This window comes from Ornithodoros turicata, unplaced genomic scaffold (genome assembly GCF_037126465.1).
Source record: "Ornithodoros turicata isolate Travis unplaced genomic scaffold, ASM3712646v1 Chromosome15, whole genome shotgun sequence".
NCBI classification, from domain to species: domain Eukaryota; kingdom Metazoa; phylum Arthropoda; class Arachnida; order Ixodida; family Argasidae; genus Ornithodoros; species Ornithodoros turicata.
The window spans coordinates 1,473,716-1,488,987 of record NW_026999318.1 but is presented as its reverse complement, the minus strand read 5'-3'; the positions used below and the strand labels follow the sequence as shown (position 1 = coordinate 1,488,987).

The window sequence follows — 15,272 nt, the reverse complement described above, 5'->3', positions numbered from 1 at the left end:
GACAATGATTTTATCATCATGCACATCACAAGGTTCTCTGAATTTTATTTTCGGCAATATCTGCCCAGGCTTGTTGATGCTGTGCACACAAGACATCTCTTAATTTGTGAAGAGTACAAGGCACTTTGCAGTATGTAATTCCCTTTTGTAAATAAAATGTCTGTTGTCTGTTCCTGGCTAAGAGGCTGTACAGAATACATGTAGAATCAACATTGGTATTTTATGTCACACAGTATTGCAACATTATGCAGAGAAATCTGACACGTGTATCACTGTGCAGGAACAGAGTCATCCTTCTGAGGTGCAATGAGTGCTCCCTTTAAATTGCACAGGCCTGCGCACACTAATATTATACTGTTCATCAGCTTTTTGTGGTGAATTGGAAGCGAGCTCTTCAAGATACGATATGTCTTCATCCTGTTAATAGCACGTTCCACGTGAATCCTCAGGTGCGAAATCCTTCGTGATACAGTTGCTTCCACTTCTGGAAACTGATGCCTGCCTTTTGAAAATGCTGGCACGTTCAGCCGAATTCCTTTTTCCTTCATTGTGTTGCTAAGTCCAAACCCCCTGTCTGCCATGACTTCTTGGTTTTCACTGAGGTAGTCCGCAAATCCAGAGTCTTCAACAATAAACTTATCTGAAGCACGTCCTCCGTAGGCATTTGACACAAACATAATAAAACCACTTGGGGCTACTGCCACCAGAAACTTGACGGTGTTGCATCCTTTGTAGTGGCTATAACTCTGTCCTCTTGCATAAAGCCTTTTTGGACGTTGCATTTGAACTTCAGTGCAGTCTATTATGCAAGTCGTGTTAGCATATCCACTTGTGCTGAACTGGGCTGGCATTGTCGCGAAAATAGTTTCAAGTGGCAACCACACTACCACATTCCTCATAATGCCATGCAAGGTCAGGAGCATTCCACGAAACACTTTCCCTGCTTGTGTGACTGATACGCCGAATCGAAGAGCCAGGTCGAAATACAAGAGCCCTAGCCGGAGGCGCATTAGGGCCAAAAGGACTTGGTCAGCAATGCCAAGGCTACCACTAATATGCGCGGAAAGAGACACTGTCGTCACAAGCTTGTGAAAGGCATCCAGGGAAAGTCCAGTGTAAAAACTGCATGCAGATTGTGACATGCCTTCAGATAAGGGCCTGGGCATAGTTTGTGTCTCTGATGACGTGGTTGTTGCATGTAGTGTTGCAGCATATGAGTGATCTTCTAGCACACTGATACATGGGTCTTCCCACTGAACGGAGACACTGTGCATGGTAGGCACAGCCTGGCAACTCCGGTCCTGTTTCTCACATTCAGGGACACACTTCACTGGAGTTGTAAGCCTGCGAGTGCTGAGGTCCAGAGCGTCCGCCTGGCCGCAGGTATCCCACCTGCTATCAGTGCTTGAACTTTCTTCCACTTGGGAAGTAGATGACATTGGAGGGTCGCCTCTGGATAAGTCTGGTGACACAGCAACTGCAGTTATATCAGGGGTTGACAGCGTGTCACAAGATACCTAGACGGAAGCAAAATATTCATGTACATTATTAGATTATAACCTTGAAGTACCATAATGAACTATTTTGTTGTGATTAATCTTTAAATATATGTTCTAGCAGGAATTATCCAGTCAGCACAAATTGTTGCAGTGAATTGCAGTGTGCAATTGCCACGCAATATTGATTTTATGTTACTAATAACTGCATTTGTTACCCGGCAACAGTGCTATAAACAACATTGCAAAAATGTGACAATGTTGTGTTGATGCAACTGTGCTAATGACGAGTTATTTTACATTGTAGCAACGTTACAAAAGCAACACCAAGGGTCTGTTGTTGACCTAACATTTCCTACGATATTACTTCATCAGCATTGCATCAGCAATCTAACTGTAATGTTCCCTCACTGCAGCACGTGAAACATTGCCTCAGCAACATAATCGTAATGTATCTAAAATGCGACATCTGAAATGCTGCATCAACACTTAAATAGAAGCACTGCGGTAACATTCCATTTGCACATGAAACGTTGCCTTTTGAATGCATCATCAACAACCAGCTGATAGATGATAGGTGAACATCACCTGAAGTTCCAAAAATTTCATTTCATTGCTTATTGGTGGCAATCACAGAGAGAATAACATGGTGCAACCATTGTGTTGCTTGCGTAGTAGGGGGTGAGAGATGTCAGCATAGGTGTCTTGGCTTACTGAAACACTGAAGCACGTTGGGCACCTTGCATGCAGAAAGTGCAACACTGCAGCAAGATGCTTGTTTCTGCTGCAATGTTTCAGATGTTACAGAGGTATCATCTCTATTCCACAGTGTAACTGCGACGTTTCCTCAATGTACCATGTGCAACATTTCTCTCACAACAAAATCACAATGTTAGCTCTACGCGTCTTTTGAAATACAGCAGATACAATACAACAGCATTGATACAATATAGTCCTGCAATGTTAACATTAGGTTGCTGACGCAGTGTTTTGTGAGCAGTGCTATTGCAGCACTGCATTAAAATTGCCAAACACCACATCAGCAATGTAACTGTGACATTTCATCAGTGTAGCACACACAACACTGCTTGAGTAACGTAATCACACTGCTAGCTCTACAGATCTCATTACATTGCTGATTAAGCGTTTTCAAAGAAATGCATTTGCTACATAGCATTGATATTGCTTGCAACACATTACCTCCAGTGTCACATATTGAACATTACTTCAGTAGCATCATCGCAATGTTAGCTTTACGCAGCCTTTGACACATAGCATGAACACAGAAACAAATATGTTGCTACAACGATGAATATGGGCATGAACACTTCAACGATCCAGTAACATTGATGCAACACATTTGCAACTTCTTGTGTTGTCTAAGTATTTTCAGTAGAAAATGGAGACCGAACTTGATTCCACGTGTGATGTGTGTTACAACGTTGGTACGAGAATATTGTTGGTAACTTCATATACCTGAGAGTGCACATCATCTCCAGTTGACGCTGCTGCAGTGGCATCTGCCCTAGTCTTGGTATGCTTGACTATTGGCCTCCTGCCACGCGTGACCTACGTTTCACAAAGTCTTTGTAAATCTTAATTTCGAGAAACAGTCATAGCAGATCCTGTCACACATTCTGGTAGTTCACGCTTACCTTCTTTGGGTAGCCAAGGTGCAGCATAGGGCACGGATTGAGCTCGGTTGGCTTTCCGTCTACGAAGTGAACGGAACATACCTGGGCGAAACGACGAACATTATAGCGCCACAGATGAAACCTATGCGCACAATACCTACCCGTGCGGACTTGCTGGGCGCAAAGTCTTTCCTGTTGACAGCTACTAACCATTGCCGACGTCTTTCCGGCGCTGCGGGAAAGCGATGCAGCGAGTAAATACCGCACATGCAAGAACTCCTTTTCCCGTTGTGCACGTCGCAAACTTCTTCCAGAAGAACCTTTCGCTTTCGTTGGTTATTTGTGCAACCAACAACGGAGCAGTGGCACCCAGACGAATAATGTTTATACATAACAGCAAGCGCATGGACGCCTGCCACCGGCTATTAGCTGCTCAACCAAAATGGCTCAACCCGCAGTACAGGCGCCAGCAGACGCCGTCTGGCGTCGAGAGTACAGTGCGCGCGCGCCCTGCTTCCTAGCTAAAAAAATCTGGTCTATAGACTGCTCGTTTTCGGGAGGGACGCACGGCGCGTACGTCTGGCGCCACAGCGAGCTGCGCAAGGAGCTCTCGCGAACGTATTCGCATGATGTAGAGCGGTTCCTTCTGGGTAAGATTATCAAAACGTAATCATGAGATTCGACAGGTGACGTTTTCCGTTGATGCTAATGTGTACGTCTGCAACGCTTCGAAGTATGGACAGTGCAAGACCATTTGGACTACACACAAAAAATTGGACCACTTGACGGCAGTGTTGCGTACTACCCTGGCAGCCTCAATCGTCTTATATTTTTATCTATGCAAAAATAAGCTATGCTGTCGAGGGAGTTTGAACAATTGCTTTCAAATATAGCCACCTTTCGTGCTTTTCCGCGAGCATATCAGTCTATCTCTTCGTTTGTCCTGCTTGCTGCTTGTTTCACTCAGCGTGGATCGACTGCCCAGTTACCTTACCGTAGTCCTGAAAAGGGGTGTCCCTTCTGTAGGGTCCAATTTTAAGTACGCCGAGGTTGGAAGCGTGGTCAGGAGTTCTGAAGGGGTATCCTATACAGGGTGTCCCAGAAAACGTGTCATTGAACTATAATAAAAAAACTACGCCACCGAGAACCATGCGGTGAACGGCTTTTGTTCTTACTAGGTCTATGCCACCTCCTGATGTGCTGTCATGTAACCTAAGTTTAATTACGTAAATTTTTGCGAAGTGAACTCTGAAATTTGTCAAGTAAAGGTGAGTTTTTTACCCCGCCAACATGAAAAGCGAGTCGAATTTGTTCATTTGTTCAAATTCATGATAATTGACAGTGATACTCAGGGTATATCCTACCGGGAAAAATAGCGGGACGTCATGCTTCTCGGGGCACTTGACTATAACGCACGAGGACTTTTTGAGCGCAAGCGCAGTCAGTCACACGAAAGGAGGTTCGAAACCCAGCCCACAGAGTGATAGTAGAAAAAGTGAAGTAGAAATCGTGAGAGAGAAGGCATGGTTCCAGCCGAAGCTGGCAGAGCCGTAGCGATATATATATATAGAACAAATAGGTTGATATATCAGACGGCTACGAAGTTGAATAAAAGTGAAATAATAAGACTTGGACTACAGATTACAGGAACGTTAACAAAAACTAATTTATTTAATGGACAATTTAACACATAGATTAAAAAAAGAATGGTCGTCGTTTCGACAGTGGCACTGTCTTCGTCAGGACCAAGACAGAACCTCCTGTCGAAGACAGTGCCACTGTCGAAACGACGACCATTCTTTTTTTAATCTATGTGTTAAATTGTCCATTAAATAAATTAGTTTTTGTTAACGGTCCTGTAATCTGTAGTCCAAGTCTTATTATTTCACTTATATATATATATATATATATACTCATGGAACGATGCGACAGCACCAGAGGACACGTGTTTCGCCCTGTTTGCGGCTCGTCAGCTCTGGGTAGCTGCGGATCGTTCGGAATTGGCAAACCAGGGGTCGCCCAGCGAGCGATCTACACCTGGGATAGTGACTGAGCACTCTTCAATGCACAGTGCAAGCCAGTGAAATATAATTAGAGAAAAAAGACATTAAAGAAACAAGTAGATGACACTAGCGCGTTTGAAATTCAAAATTACATATTAAGATGGCTTCTATGGCTTTTTTTTTTTCTGCATTATAATTCACTGGCTTGCACTTACCAAGAGTGCCCGCCCTGCTTTTGAATCCATCTATCCATGACAGACCTTATCTCACCTAGAAATATATCTTTCAAGCCTAAACCTTTGTTTCCTTATGGTTTCATTTGAGGCAGGAATATACGGATTTAGTGTCGTGCATGCGCATACGACGTGCAGGAATCTCAGTACTGTCCACTTTTTGTTCTCAGCCCTGAACTACCTCACATGCAGATTCGTGAAGGAAATACACGCGGACAAGTGAATGGGTTGCTGTAACTACGTTGTCTAATTAGTAACTTCCAAAACTACTTTTGACAATTAGGTAACTAATTTAATTCTGTGGCATTTTCAGCGTAGTAGTAGCGCGATAAGTGCTAATTAAGTGCGGCCAACTTGACATAATTCAGACATATGTTCAGGGAAGCATTTACTTACACTTGTTTACGCTACACTTTACATAATATTTACAATATCTAATATTTACATTATTTACATCGACGACGTTTGCCGTAAAGGCCTGCTGCCTCGCAGTTATTCGTGCGAGGGCTGTCGGGGAGGAGGAACTGCGCGGGCAAGCACAGCGAGGGCCATACGGAACAGGGAGAGTCTGAAACAAATACGCTCAACATAAGCACACAGAAGCACGGCATCTGAAATGCTTTAATACCTCATTGTTGCGGGTGTATTGTTGGCGCGCCAAGTTGTTGACGCCCCCCCCCCCCCTCCAATAAGGGTCTCCTGACCCTGCACCAAGTTGTTCATGGCGGCAGTCAGGGTTTCCTGGCCCTGCGCCAACCTACCCACTTGCTCGGTGAGTTCTCCCATGACACGCCTGTGTTCCGCGGCCCCCGCCATCAATTCATCCATGCGGCTCTCCATGACCTCCCGCACAGCGAACCAACTCGAAAGGAGTTGGTCCGACAGGTGTGTAAATCACCATATAAAAGCTTTCTAAAGAGGTAGTCGATAAATGACTGAGCATAGAGTAAGTGATACGATCAGGGCCAGGTGCTGTGACTTTACGGCAGCACACGGCTCTTAGCAATTCTTGCATTGTGAAGGGCTGGTTAGAGGCACACCTATCACCTGTACCACTTGAAATGTTCTGTTTTTCAGCATGTTGTTTAATTCCCAAGGAGTTATCAGAGTAATCTGAAGAGCTTGACACATTTGCAAAATGTTCCCCGAGAACATTGGTTTGATCCTCCATGCTCTGACAAACAAGTGGCAGAAAAACTGATATAGTCACCCTTAATTTTCCTCAACCGGTCCCATATTATTTTAGGAGGGGTGCTTGAGTTCAGGATGACACAAAATTCTTCCAAGAAACTTTTTTTGGCTTGACGCCTTGTCCAACGTGCCTTTGCACGAGCTTTCTTGTGGGGCTTGTTCTGCCTAAAAGCTTGTGGGGTATCTCCTGAAAATACCCCACGCCCTATTTTGTTGCTTGCGGGTCTTCTCGCAGTCACTCGTCCACCATGGCTTTGGACGCCTTGGGAGGTTACCCTTTGTTTGTTGTATCGACTGCTGAGCTGCATTTATAACTGTATTTACCAGCGGCGTGGCCGAGTGGGCTAAGCCGTCCGCTCGTTGGTGGTAGCCAAGGTCGTAAGGTTTTCCGAAGACTTTCCAGACGAATGTCGGCACAGTTCCCCCTGAAGTCGGCCCAGGATGCATACTAACCCCCTGTCCCCCACTCCTCCCTACTGTCCTCTCTCCATCTGTCCACGTCTGTACGCCGCTCATAGCCACAGTTGCTTCGCGGCGCTAATACGCAAATAAAAAAATAAAAAATATATATAATTGTATTTGTAATTACAGTGTTTGCCTCGTCAACATGGAAACGTTGAAAAGATTGGGTCAAGATATTGGCCTCTTTGGTGAAGATGTCACAGTCTGCCTCAGAGTTGTACGTAACGCGTTACTAGTAATCAATTACTTGTTTCAGTAATTTTTTAACGTAATCAATTAATTTTGTCAGCAAGTAATTTTCCAAGTAATCTGATTACAATTTTCGGTAATGAATTACTGAGTAATCGATTACTTTTTTAACCTTCTGTCAACAATGGCAACCCTTTTCGGCAAGCCAATCTGTTCTTCTGTTCCACCACGAGTTCGACTTTAGCAATGACGCAGAGGTCACTGCGACACCCGTCTCTAGTCCACACGTGTTCCATGCACGCCACAGCAATATGATAATTCCTTATACCGCGACCTACTGGAGCAACAGTAAAATAGGTGACTGTATTGATAAATTGTGCCGGCTGAACATAACAATAGTAACAAAACGAAGCGGATGTTTCGACGCGGATGTTTCGATTTTGTTTTAATGTGTATATAAATCTGTAATAAAACCGCGTATGCGTTTTGTAGTATGCTCGATCCACACGAACAGAACATTACGAGAAGATCGGACATGCCAAAAAAGGTACGGGTAATCTTCATCGCAGCGACGTCATTGCGCGGGTCACTGAACCAGCACGATGTCGGAATGGTCATTCTTTTTATACATCCATTCCGCCACCACACTGCCACGATGACCCGTGCTCCTCCCGTCTTCGTCTTTTTATCGCAGTGTCGACTTTACGCTTGACTACCGGGCTAGAGGGATGGTGCAATAGACAGTCGTTTATACGTCAATTTCACCATCGTGCTAGCACGATGACCAACCACCTCCTCTTCCTGCGTTCGCGCGCGCGCGCGCGCGAAAGACAGAAGCTATATTTATGAGCTACAATTTTATTATTTTTTAGACTCTCTCGATTATTATGACAACGCGTGCACAGACTTGGTCCTTTGTTGTATTACTCAATCCCCGATGACGTTCGAGGGCTCTCTTCCGGGTTTTCCGGTGCTGCAAAAAACGAGAGTGTTCTGTTACAATGCATTGAGACACACAGAGCGGAAATTACCCTCGTATTCGCAGCTGCCGTAAGGAAAGGAACGTACGGCGTCGACCAGATAGCGCTTGTCATCGTAGGGGACCAAGCTCTTCTTGACTCTCGAAATGGTGTACATTGTTTGCTTTATGCTCTGGATGGTGCACTGCTTCTGAGAGACTGTCCTTTCATTGAACAGAGAATCTCGGTACACTTCGTGCAATAAGTGTCTCCTCACCACGTCTTTCTTAACTCCTTTCGCTCTCGCGATCTGTTTGTGTGTTCCGGCCAAGAGAATGCTGTACATTTTGGCTCGGATGGCTACGACTTCCTGAATAACTCCTCCTCCCGTTTCGTCTTTGAAGTACCCCATCTGGTTCGCGTGCTCGGCGTTGAAAAGTGGATGGTCCGGTGGATAGGAGGAGAGATCTAGCTCGTGCTGAATTTTCATCAGCTGCTCTACGAGGCTGTCGCACGTGAGAGCAAAAATTATACTGTCCGTATCTCCATAGATCAACTGCACTGGACAGGTTAAGCGAGAAAAGAGCGACTCGTAAATGAAGCTGTACATTCGGACTTTGGATATCTCTAAAATGGCAAAGCCCACGTAAAGGGGGTGCGTGCATTTGATACGACGCTGTTTCATCTCGTACAAGATGCACTTGTCACTCAGGATGTGGAAATGCTGGAAGTCGACGGAACTAGCTTTTCTGAGCGCGCTTTCTTTGTCGTAGGCTATGGTGTACCTCTTCATGCGTCTCACATTTTGAATCGTTTTCCCGAACGTGCTATTTGTTGTGGTCTTATACAGTAAACGCTCGAATTTCGTGGTTGAGGCATTCCTCAATGCGAGGTTTCTATGCACGAAGGCGGACAAAAAATTGTCTTGGCGGAACGAGAGGATGGCGTGAATGTGTTTTATTTTCATGCCCAACCTCACGTAGAGAGCGAGCAGATAATAGTGCACGACGTAACTTTCTTTGTCGTAACATGTCAGTAACAATTTCCTCGTGGGTGGCGCGTTCAGTGCCAATGCCTCCTTCAAGTTCCTTTGGTAGGGGGATAGTTGACCCTCGTCCACGGTTCTGTGTTCGGGTGCCAGAGGGAAGTCCCTCGTGAGCGCGTGCAGTTCTTCGGGATAGGTCAGGTCTACCACGTACACGTATCCCACTTCTGAATCGTGAGGAATTTTGAGAAAATCGATATCGCCCCAGCTGGAAGGATCGACCCACTCAAAACCACCTGTCGGAAGATGGAAAGTCATGGCATAAGCGTACAAACTGTTTACATCTAAGTACTGAATAAATTTTTTCTCTTGTTGAGGGTCGTAATCGTCGCATCCCTCGTGATTAGCCCGACAATATCTGTGGAAGCTGTTACAAATGCCTCCCCTGATTCCCTTTTCGATCGTTTCGTACATTTCACGATCGCTCATGAGCTCGAGTTTGACTTTGGTGAGCTTCAGTGCGCTGCTCCACGCGTAACTGGCGAGGGATACGGTGCATAAGATATCTATCCCATCCGTCTCTAGCGTAATCTTCCTGAAATACAGCACGACGTCGCAGAGCTGACAGGTGTCGAGCGTGACGTAGAGACGCGTGTAATCGCCAAGGTTGCTACATTCAAAATATTCAAAAATATCACGGGCGTACTGATAGTCCTCGTCCGAGATATCTTCATCGTTCAGGTCATTTTTGAAAGCTTCCTTTGGCGGTAGCGCGGGCAAATCGTACGCTTCGAAACTGTCGACGAAGGTGTACGGATAAACGCCTTTCCTTAGGAGACAGCGGAAACGGTCATCAAACATTTGGCGCGTACAAAGGAAGGCGCTTTCGCCACCGCTGGTAAGTAGCGTTTCCACCAGGTTCGACAAGGAGAGGTTGAAAAACTGTGTAGTATCGCGGAAATGGAGATCCCCAATGTTGAACCCTCTTATCTTTTCCGAACTCGAAGCTAAGATCCACGGTTCACCCAGATTTAGAACGTGCATGTGGCGGAGAAGGGAGCTCAACGATGCAGTACGAGCTCATCCTGTGCACACTCACTGCGTCCTTAACGAGCGCGTCCTTTTCCAAAACGCTTTCCGTGTCCAGTACCGCGAAATACGGGTAGGGATGCATGTACTGTATCTTGTTGAAGGAGACGCTTTCTCCCGCTTTTGGCATTTCCAAAATCGTTTCATTTACGTCCCGGCATAGGCGTTCGTGGCGCTCCAACGCCTCTCTCGTTAGATGCCCCTTGGTGCATTTCTCGCAATAAAAATAGTCACTTCGTCCCATGAAAGTGCTAAATTTTCTGATTCCATAGAAATGACCCCTAACCTCGAGCAAATGTACTTTATCCGTATACAGCATAGAGGGAACCCTCCCCGTGCTCACCGTCGACGTTTGCTCGTCGAACACGTAGATGTACACGGAGATTTTGTTTTTTCTCTCCCACAGGGAAATGTCTTCGTAAGTGACTGGGAAGCAGGGCGGCCAGTACGTTACGCGCGTCTCCGGATTCGTAGGATCCGTGTATTTTCTGTATCTGACGAAATCGTTGGGGTTATTTTTTAGCGGATGTAAGAGCGCCAGCACGCTATACTTGAAACACTCATTTTCGTGGTTCCACGGTAGCTTGACGTTTGTCAGGATCCTTCTTTTTTTCTTTAAGGACGCGGGAAGTTCGATAGTGCACCCAATCCGCTTCGGTTTCAAACGTATTATTTTTAGGTCGACACATTGAACGTCTCTGGAAGTGAAGCCCGACCCTTCTCTCGAATAGTTTTCGACGCGCTGCGAGGACTCTGCGATGGCAGCATTTAACGCGCCTTCGATTTCTTGACGGTTATAAACCACTCTCATGTGAAGATTTACGTGAAGGAGGTGCGAAGTTATCCCGTCGGCTCCGTCCTTAACCATGAGCGCCTTCGAGCACAGACAAAATTTGAAAGGCATGGGATAAGCTTCTAGGACGCGCATGATTACAGGAGCTATGCTCGGTAGATAGAGTCGCAAATCGTCAACGTTGTCGTCGTGCGGGGAACAGAGAAGCGTGTACCTAGTAGCCGTTCCGTCAAATGCCTCATCTGTGACAAAAAAAGGAAGGAATCGTCTCTCCGTGACGGAGGGATGATTCTCTACGACGCGTGTTCTCGTAATTCTACGATTCTGCAACCCTCCACGGGGACATCTTCCCATCGAAATTCTGGGCTTGCATCTGGTGTTTCAACTCCCACCCACCCAGACAGAGGAATGAAATCTGCATACGACTGATCCCCTTCCCACATGAGTAGTTCGTCTGCATTGTCGTGCCCATCTAGGGGCTCGTCGTCGTCGTCGTCGTCGTTTTCATCATCTGTTTGATTCATTACAAAAGACGGACTGATAAGTGTTTCGTCATCATCATCATCATCATCATTATCATCTGAAATGACTATCGGGCTGTTACCGAGATTCTCTATTCTATCCTCGTGTTCTCTTTCTACGGCCACGAGCATGGCGTCGATGGGGTCGTACTGGCATACGAGACAGCGTGGCACTGCGACCAAGCACAATCAATACGAGATTCCCCCTCCAAAAAAAAAAAAAAAAAAAAATACTCACTCTTCCTTCTTGATAAGAAACACTTGAGGTAGTAGTTGTTTCTGTTGATGTTGTGGTTGTTGGGGAAAGGATGGACACAGTTAACGGTGCCCCTGTAGAACTTGTGCGTGATGAAAGATTGTGTCAGCGACTATCATCCCCTAAAAGTACAAAATTTAGAACAAACAGAGCAATCATCAAACACATTCGACTTACATGTTTGTTTTCAACGAAACGGTCCACGTCGTTGAGGGATGGCCCTTGCGGGCTTGCAATAATTCCTGCGAAGACTGTCTTTTTATAGTTGACACCGCTCTCCTCTTTCTCTCCCCCTCTCAGTCTTACCGGAGTGAAATCGACACTTGCGTTCCAAGCTCCACCTTTTTTTTTTTTCTGTCGTAACCGTCGTTTCGATGCTCCTTGATTTTTGTTGTCTTGTTGTTGTTGTTGTCACCGTAACCATTGTTTCGAAGCTCGTTGCTTGTACATGAAGGCAATTGATGTTCTCAGGCTGGAACACAGAAGATGAGGGTTCGTGTCCAGCCTCCTGTTTTCATCACGTTGCTTGTGGTTGTTGTAACCGTTGTTTCGAAGCACGTTACCACGTGCAAAAAAAAAAAAAAAAAAGAAGGGAGGGTCTAGGATGAAATCAAAAGCACCGTTAGGAAGACAACTTTTCTTTAACGAGTATCCTAACCTAGCGTCCTCGCCCTACGTCCCCCGCATCATCCTCCGGGTCGTGCACTATCAACCTGCTAATATAGAATCACGAGAGTGATTATCTTGTCAAAAATAAAATAATAAAGAGCTTACTGGATTACGAATTGGGGTCCGCTTCGCCTGTGCGCGCAGGTATTCCACTGGAAGATCAGTGAGTGCATAATCTCCTCGATCATTCCAGTGGATAGGGGGATGGCCTCATCGACATCGAGGTCGGTGAGGTCATCCACCAGGCTCCTGGGCACTGACACAAGGTTCTGGTATAACGGGTGGCGATGTAGACCCCTGCCCTCCCATTCCACCCTGTAATAGGCGAGGAGGATGGTGTTGAGGGCCTCCTCAACGGCGTCGTCCAGGGGGAAAACGAGGAACTCCAAAAAGTCCTCGAAGACCACCCTGGGGACGTCGTTGTAATCCACGAGTTGGAAGAACAGCGACACGATACCCAGGATGGTGTACCCTATGCAAATGTTAAATAAATAAATAAATAAATAAACAACACTTTCTATGATGATGAGCACTCACCACTCGACGGCTCCATGACCCGCAACAAGTGCGTCACACTTTCGAAACGCCTCATCGTGAATTTCGGATGGACGTTTCGAATGAAGACTAACTGGTTGACTGACTGAGTGCATGTTGGGTAGGTTGCTCCCACATATTCACTTGTCATGCTCAGGTTGCACGGTTTCGTATTCCTCTATTGAGCAGGGTTCTCACGAACGATTAGCTAGCGCGCGAGAGAGAGAGAGAGAGAGAGAGAGAATGAAGACAGGGAAAATTTTTATTCGGTATATACAGTTATTCGACCTCGTCGACGTCTCCTCCTTGCTCCTCCTCCTCCTCGTCATGTTCATCGAGGATCCAAGGGTCGTGCCTATAGAAATAAACAAAAAGAATGAAACATCGAACAAGAAAGATCTCTCGGAAAACTTACGGGATTTGCGTTCGCATCCACCGTTCGAGGATGTCTCTCCATCCCGCACTGCTCACTTGGTTCCACTGAGTGGTGAGGGACCGGAGGAGGCGCTCTGCGGCCTCAAAACTTAGGGGAAGATTACCTTCAAGACAGAGCTCTCCCGCTAAGTTTCGGGGGAGTCTAAAAAATAGCTCTCCGTCCAGTCCCCGACGCATAGCAATCTGCGTCCACTCAGTCACGTAGTAGCCCATGAAAACTGCCACCGTTGCGTCCTGAATTTCAACGTCCTCACTGAACGTGAAGCACTGAAAGAAGGCCTCCACGTCCATGCGGGGGACGTCGCACCCCGTCGCCGGTATCAGTTGGAAGAACGCTTCTACCACTGTGATAACTGTAAACCCTACAGAAATGCATGAAATAAAATAAATAAATAAATAAACAAGACGCTATACAATGTCGAACAGACTTACCAAAGAGGGGACGGATGTGGACAAGGAGGTCGAAGATGGATTGGAAACGACGAGCCATATCGCTTGGTAGGTTGGTTGGTTGGTTGATGATAGGCAGGGAATAGAAGATGAGGTGGCAAGAGGAACGGTCCATCTTATAACCGTGCTTTCTCACGCTCGCATGCATCCGGCGTAATAGTATCGCTTACGGGAAACCGCCATTTTCTCGTTCAATATGACGCGCGCGCGCGCGCGCGCAAATTCAAATGTTAATAAGACAGTTGTTATCGTTGCTTCCAAATGATGGTTCTGACCGCTGTTTCCAAACATGTCCCAACACGTTCAAGGACGATAGAGAGAGAGGGAATAAACGTTAGTATAAATTTCGAAGCAGTAGCGACAGTTTGAGCAATCGTATAGAAAACCATGCTCAGCTTGGAAGATCCTCGTAAGTGATGCCCGTTTTGAGAAAAAAAGTTTGTTTCAAGTGTTTCGTTTTCAGTTTTCAACAACTTTGCGGCTCGTGAAGTCGGTTTCTTCCCACCTCACGTGTTTCGGGAGATTGGCAGCGCACGCTTCTTCTGCACCAACTGCGGTGGTTTGTGGTCCAAAGGTACGCTTCCTCGTTATTTTTTTTTTTTTTTTTAATGCGTTCTATAACCAGTCACATTTTTTCAGAGCAAAAGCATTGGACGGACCGATTGATTCGACCGTTTCTCGGCTGTCGGACGGTACCGTTCGACGTGCATTGTAAAGGAATTCGTCTCGTAAAGCAACAAGAACAAGAAGAAGAAGAAGAAGATGGAGGAGATGGATCATCAGTGTCACTCTGTGACTGAAGAAGACTGTGCGTGTATCTGTTTTTTTTTTTTTTTAAATACGTGCTTCTTACACTCCTTTCGTGCAGATTACGAATGGCTACTGACGGGAGATCTGCCCTTGGTCCTAACCTTCAAGCCTCCTCCGAAGACGTTCTTTTTGCGGATTGGTGATCAGCTGAGAACCTGTCGTTGCGGTGGACTTTGGTCGAGAAACCCCAGCCATTGGTTAGACTCGAGCCTTCGCCCGTATTTGGGCTGTCTTCCCGGCTACGAAACCAAAGCTGGAGGCTAACTCTCTCTCTCTCTCTCTCTCATGTAACCTCTCACGATAAATAAAAAAAAAACGGTTGTCTACTCTCATTCATGTCTCAGTCATGACGCCCGAGCAGCGGTTTGCAACCTTTGTGCAAATGCGAATGTATCGGGACTTGCTACGATTACGCGATTATATTCACGGTGATGGCTGCGAGGGTGACTTTCGCTCGATTCTCAAGACGATACCCTTACGTCTGTTCACCGTCAGTGGGAAGATTGCAAAGAAAATGAAGCGATTCGTAGATTACAAGCTCGAGCTGTTGGAAAAGTATAAAC

General features: G+C 46.0%; 1 protein-coding gene and 1 long non-coding RNA gene across 2 annotated transcripts; one reads left to right on the top strand and one right to left on the bottom strand.

Moving 5' to 3' along the window:
- Positions 1 to 269: 269 nt before the first annotated feature.
- On the bottom strand, positions 270 to 1,439 carry LOC135372453 (uncharacterized). The gene has a single exon (XM_064606060.1). The coding sequence runs from the start codon at positions 1,437 to 1,439 to the stop codon at positions 270 to 272; it is 1,170 nt and encodes a 389-aa protein (XP_064462130.1).
- A 12,923-nt stretch (positions 1,440 to 14,362) lies between these two features.
- On the top strand, positions 14,363 to 15,012 carry LOC135372440 (uncharacterized). Its single transcript, XR_010415998.1, has 3 exons — positions 14,363 to 14,473; positions 14,539 to 14,707; positions 14,768 to 15,012. It is a non-coding gene; the product is annotated as an uncharacterized LOC135372440 (long non-coding RNA).
- The last annotated feature ends 260 nt before the right edge of the window (positions 15,013 to 15,272 follow it).